General features: G+C 45.4%; 1 protein-coding gene across 1 annotated transcript; it reads right to left on the bottom strand.

The window, feature by feature from the left end:
• Positions 1–2426: 2426 nt before the first annotated feature.
• Positions 2427–3485, bottom strand: LOC109745764 (ubiquitin-ribosomal protein eL40 fusion protein-like). Its single transcript, XM_020304882.4, has 4 exons — positions 3383–3485; positions 3034–3244; positions 2879–2945; positions 2427–2805 (listed from the first exon to the last, which is right to left on the bottom strand). Exons 1-4 carry the CDS (start codon positions 3483–3485, stop codon positions 2779–2781), a joined length of 408 nt encoding a protein of 135 aa, XP_020160471.1. The 3' UTR covers positions 2427–2778.
• Positions 3486–6216: the final 2731 nt, after the last annotated feature.

Here is a 6216-nt window from a genome sequence, read left to right as displayed (position 1 = left end):
TTTCTTTCCCAAATTCAAAAATTTCCCCAAAGAGCCCAAAGTCAATTTTGAGTGATTTGTTGGATTTTGTGAGTATTGGTTGGTTTTGATCCATACATCTCATGCAAAACTAGTTGACCTACCTTCCATTGAATGGAGTTAGACCAATTTTTTCCTTCCTTGGATTTTGAGCCAAAAAATTAATTTTATTGGTGTCGAGTTTGTCCCGGACTTCCTCGTGCATGTCGGACACCCCTCAGAGTCACCTCGGATGTTCCGACTACTCCAATAGTTCGACCTGCCTCAGATGGTCCGACCCTTTCTATAGAGTGGGACATCTGCCCTGTAAGTGTGTCTAGTGCCTCCTAGAGGGTTTTGGATGATTAATGCCATAACAGTTAGGGAACTAATTAATGTGTTTGTGAGTATAGACAAGTGAAATCCCCTCAACATTTGGTTTAACATGAGAGTTATGACCCCTAAAATTTTTTGGTGACAATGAATATATTCAAAATGCCTATTTGAGGAACAATTAACTGGCAGCAAGAAAAATGAAGCCATAGTGAAGACTTTGTCTTCCATTTTTTTCTTATTGAGTCATAGGGCAAACTGTACTATATATTAAGGTGAGTCTAAGTGAAAGTTGAGATTTAGGTCTTCTGTGTATGCTCGATCCAAACCTATTTCTTTGAGTGAAAACTTTGAAATCTCTTTGATGTAGTTTGTTTCTCTATGGTGTGTGAGATGAAGTTCTTTGAGACATCGTAGGTGAAAAATCCTCCCATAGGAGTTTGATTTACTTGTTACGTAAGTTAGTCTGTTGGCTGCATTGGAAATCCGGCCGTTTCGTCACATGTTGCGTGTACTTTGCTGGGCCAGTGCCTCCAACAGTCATATAGGCCCTCATGATGTCTCTCTATAAATAGCCATCCCACTTGAAACTCAGATGGTTGACTGATCATCCTCCCGATTAGAAATTGAGGATCCTAAGAGAGAAGAGACCGAGAGCCTAAAAAGTGCTAAATGATTGAGCATCATTAAAGAACTTGATCGAAGTTTGACTTAACCTTTTTTTACTCTTGTGGAGTGTGCATCCACTAGACGGTTAGGTGTCTATTTCAAGCGTCCAAGAGTGATGTGAACTGCCAAAGAACAAGTATGTGAAGGTCGGGTGGAGTTTAAGTTTTAGGGTGAAGACTTTCTTTTGAGTTAAGTCTCAGCGCCTCCAACAAGACACAGAGTTGTGCCATCAACTCGAACCGCTCGAGCAAATCTTTGTCTTCGTCGAGCTTACGGGTTCTATTTGTCCAATCTCATTTACTTTTATAATTTGCATGTGCTCGAAGATCTTCTCCCCGTCTTCTTTGTCTGTGATTGTTCGGAAGTACTTTGCATTTCCGTTGTGCATGCTAGTTTAGCTTTGTCCTCGCTTATGTTTTTCTAAAGGTAGTTTGCCACTTTGCTATATGTACTGCTACTTAGTCATTCTTCTATCTCAATTGATATCTATGTCTCAGTCATTTGAGCTTGTTTTACCTCTATTCAGTCATGTCATTATTCTAAGCACTCGAGCAACACAACCATCAAAGGTAGGAGTAAGGTCTTACCTCCACTTAAAGGGCCCTAATGTGGGGAAATCCGTTGTCTTGTGTCTTATCATCTTGATCCGCTCCTCACATCCGCCCTCCGAACAAATAGACCATCGCTTAGTGACACTGCTGATCTCAAAACACATTTTAGGAGACTGGGATGACTTCCGATTAGACAGTTAGGGCATGATCTTGCGCTCGTTACCCTCTGCTTTGATTCTCCTTCTAGGTTCGTTTTCTTTAACCGCCTTGGGATTTATTGACTATTCATGTAGGGCTAATGAGACCCCCTAAGTGGAATTATTTACTTACTCCAAAAAACTATTAAATACAATGAATTTCATGAGTTTTTGTTTCAATCTTTAGTATTATTAATCCAAGAAATGTTCATGCAACCATATCCCATTAACATAATTTCAAGTAATTCCGGCAGCAATGCACTGGGTATCGTCTACAGTCCAGGTTACTGCACATTGTTTTACACAATGGGGTAACTAGTCGTCTAGTCCAATTAATCCATTTGCAAGAAAATTATTTAAAAAGCAAATTTAGCAATTCATGAAGTGGAAGATTTCTTCATGTAGCAGTCTCCTTATATGGATTTTCTCGACTAGACATACTTTGATGTTTCCCCATTTAGAATTTGTATCTGATCTTATTCGGAATCTATCGTTATTTGTGTGTGGGGGGTTATTCGGGTTCTGTCCAACTGTTCCTGGTCAGCAACTCCATTATCAAGTTAAACAATATAAAATTGCATGCCATACAGGGCTCTATCATATAATATTAGTTAATTATTCGGGAAATTGTTTTTTTTTAAATCATCAAGTTTCAAATAGATTAATAGGTGACTTACCATAAAGGGATGAATGCTTCAATGATAATTTGTCATGGATTAAAATTACATCTCAATTTAACTCGGATTTTGTTGTAGCAGGCCGATTGCGTCAGAAGGTGAATGATAAAACTGAGAAGAAAAAGAAGAAGGAGAAAAACAGGTTGCGAAGGATTACAATATCCGGACTGACATTTTATATTGCGTTGAACTTGACTATGAAACTAACGATCGACTCAACTTAAAACCCTGACACCCTAAAAAAACTTAAAACCGTGACACGGACACGATGCTAAGACGATTTATTCAGCTGGTCCATGCCGGACGACGCCAACGAAAGAATAGCAGACGAAGCAGAATTGCTCTCTCGCTCGCTCAAACAAACTTCTTCTTGGGCCTCAGCTGAAAATTAATACAGTACATCAGATCAAGGCATCAACACACAGCATAAGTTGATTATACTACGCTAGCTCACCTCGTTGGTGTGGCCGCACTTCTTCTTGCGGCAGTTGGTAGCCCTGGGGGGAAGGCGCGCATAGCACCTGCAACCAAGAAAATACAGCAACAGAATCAGTCATAGGCACGCACGCGTGAACTCAATTGCACGGCAATGGTCGATCGTATACGCACTTGCGGCAGACCATCCTCTTCTCGTTGTGCTTGAGCGCGAGCTGCAGGAGGTTGGGCGGGATAGAGGTGGGGCGGCCGCCGCGGCTGCCGCCACGGAGGCGCAGCACCAGGTGGAGCGTCGACTCCTTCTGGACGTTGTAGTCGGCCAGCGTGCGGCCCTCGTCCAGCTGCTTCCCGGCGAAGATCAGCCGCTGCTGCACCGGCGGGATCCCTGCACTCACGACAAATATGTACAAGTACTCAGCGCAAAGCATATGCATTTAGTAAACGCGGCCGGAGAAATGGCGGCCATGATAGTGGCCGGCACATCGATCAGCCGGGAGACGAAGCAAAGGACAAATCGACCTACCTTCCTTGTCCTGGATTTTGGCCTTGACATTGTCGATGGTGTCGCTGCTCTCGACCTCGAGGGTGATGGTCTTCCCCGTCAGGGTCTTCACAAAGATCTGCATCTCGCCGGAACGACCAACCGCGCTCTCGCTCGAGCCCAAGAGGTAGGATACGCGTAGGTGACGGTGGTCGTGATGGGAACGGGGAATGGCCGGGGTGGGTGGCGCCCTTATATAGAAGTGGGGAGGGGGTAGGAAACGCAAGCGCTACGAAAACCCAATGCATGATCACATCAAATTAGTTAGTTTGCATGGAGAATATTACACTAATAATTTCTTTTTTTCATCGGTTTCAGGGGAAGACCAAAGATCTTGCGCGACAGGTCCGCCAGAAAAACTCAAAAGAGAAAGAAGTCTCGTTAATCTCTTCATAGTTTCCTTGATAACTACTCCCATAAATCACGGTACATCTTTTTTTTAGTGAAATCACGGTACATCTATTTAACAAGGCCTCATGCAATTTGCTTCCATACAACAATATTTCCAACCGCAACAACCTTATTTCCGGTACAGATCTGTTTCCGAGTAATAACTAATCGCCAAAAAAGGAAAATAAGAAAATATACAGGAAACCCCAAAATTTAGAGAAGTGGTGTCATTGAAGAAAGCTTGAATTTAGAAAAAAAAATCACTAGATTTGGATTTAAAATGAGTGAGATATGATTTTGGAAACTTTAGGAATAAAGAAAAAAGAGAAACATACATGTTTATCTAGGCTGAATCAGGCCGGGCCGTTTAAACAACACTGTGAGCCAGGCGCGCTCGGCATGAAGTAAAGGAGGGGTGGGAGAGAAAAAAGCACACGGTACGGCATAATGAATACTCATTCCGTTCCTAAATATAAGTTTTTTAAAGATTTTACTATAAATCACGTACGGATGTATGTACATGCATTTTAGAGTGTAGATTCACTCATTTTGCTCCGTATGTAGTCTATAGTGGAATCTTTATAAAAATTATATTTAGAAACGAAGGGAGTAGTATTTATGCGTATATATTTACCAGTCACGACACGCAAAAAGGAGGGGGAAGGGGGCAGAAGGGGATGCACGCGCGTGAAGAAAAATACTACTGGAGGTAGGGGACAGAGCCGCGTCGGGAAGGAGGCAGTCGCGCGGGGCCACTGTGTGCACTCGTTGGGCCAGCGTGCGTACGAGTCGGCTGAAAGTTCGGCCGGTGCGCCGTTCCAAAACGTTTCCCTTATTTGTACCCCGCTCACCCCTCCTTCCCTTTGTTTTTGTTTTTTGTTTTTCTGTTTTATGCATTTCTCCTTTTTGCGTGCTGTGACTGGGCCACTACGAGCTCCATCGCCGGCGGCCAGGCGCTCCCTCGCCGGCGGCCGGAGACACCCATGGCGGTGACCACGCGCTGCACCATGGCAACTGGGGCCTGACGACAGTGACCACAGGTGGCCATGGGGTCTGAAAATGTCCTGGGAGAATGCTGGAACCAGCAAGGAGATGCCATGGCTGCCTGCCGCCATGGCCGGATCCACACACGTATACAAGTGTTGCAACCGTCACCTAGAATAGCTTCAACAACTGTTGAAAAAAGCTTCAACCATAGATACAGAAAAGCTTCAATGGCACTGCACAACAAGGAAAAGCTGCAACCGTAGTTAGATTTGCTACTACCGGCGAAGTTTTTTGCTACATCGATCAAGGCGGAGCTGCGACCTCGCGACGGCGGCAATGGCGATTTGCTGCAACCATAATAGGTTTTTGTTACTATCGCCGAAGGTTTTTGCTACTACCGCTGCGACCTCGCGACGACGTTTTTTGCTGCAACCGTAGTTGTTTTTTGCTACTACCGGTGAAGTTTTTTGCTACATCCGTTCAAACGGCGTTGATTAACTGGCGGCCGTCGTCGATGCAATCCCCTGCAGCCAGCATCAACGGCGAGGGTGGCGGCGGAGCTACAACCATCGTCGTCGAGAGCTGCAGCCGCAGGTAGAGCTGTTGCATGGGTCGAGGCGACGGCGAGGACAGCCGGCGAGGGCGAGGACCGGCAATGAGGAAGGCCAGCGAGGGGTGGGGCCCGGCGACGAGGATGGCCACTGAAGGGAGCAGGAGGCGCAGCGCCGCGCTCCCCCGAGCGAGAGATGCGGATCTAGCCTGACCACGCGAGGAAGAAGCTGCTGCGGCGTTTTGTTTCTTTTTTTTTTGACCAAATTCAAAGGTTGCACGGCTCACATCCAACGGCTGGGGCTCGACCGGCCGAAACTTTCGGCCGGCGCACCGGCGCCCAGCAGCCGCCTACAAATAATTGGGCTTCACCCGGTAGCATATATACTAGCCCAAACATGTGGTTAGTAAAAAAAAGCAGTCCAATATAGCTCTTAGAACACCCCAAAAAATGAAATCACTAATTAAGAAGCAATCTTTGTAAGGGGTACTCCCACCTCCCCAGGTTGCGACAAGTGACGCACTGCATGTGCACCACTTGTTGCAACCTGTGAGTTTTCCTTTTTTTTGTAGCGTCCAAATCTCGAATCGTTTTCACTGTTGAATTCCTCGCGTCGAGATCTTAAAACTAGATCCCATGTTGATAGTTTTTGACGAACTTCTTTTCACGAAAAAGACCGGACAAAAAAAATCGAATCGGGAGCATGTTTTTTACCTTTCTAAAAGAGGCACGACCGCGCCTCTTGGGGAATCAAATCCGTGCCTCTACTAGAAGTAAACCCGTTCCTCTCGCGGAAGGGGGAAATGCGGTTTTTTAAGATGCACGGCCGTGCCTTTTGCGGAAGTCAAAAAAGTGTGTTTTTTTCGTTTCCGAGAAGCACAGTCATGCC

This window comes from Aegilops tauschii, chromosome 6, assembly GCF_002575655.3.
Source record: "Aegilops tauschii subsp. strangulata cultivar AL8/78 chromosome 6, Aet v6.0, whole genome shotgun sequence".
NCBI lineage: Eukaryota > Viridiplantae > Streptophyta > Magnoliopsida > Poales > Poaceae > Aegilops > Aegilops tauschii.
Note: the sequence above shows the minus strand (reverse complement) of the source record. Positions and strands in the feature narration are given on the sequence as shown.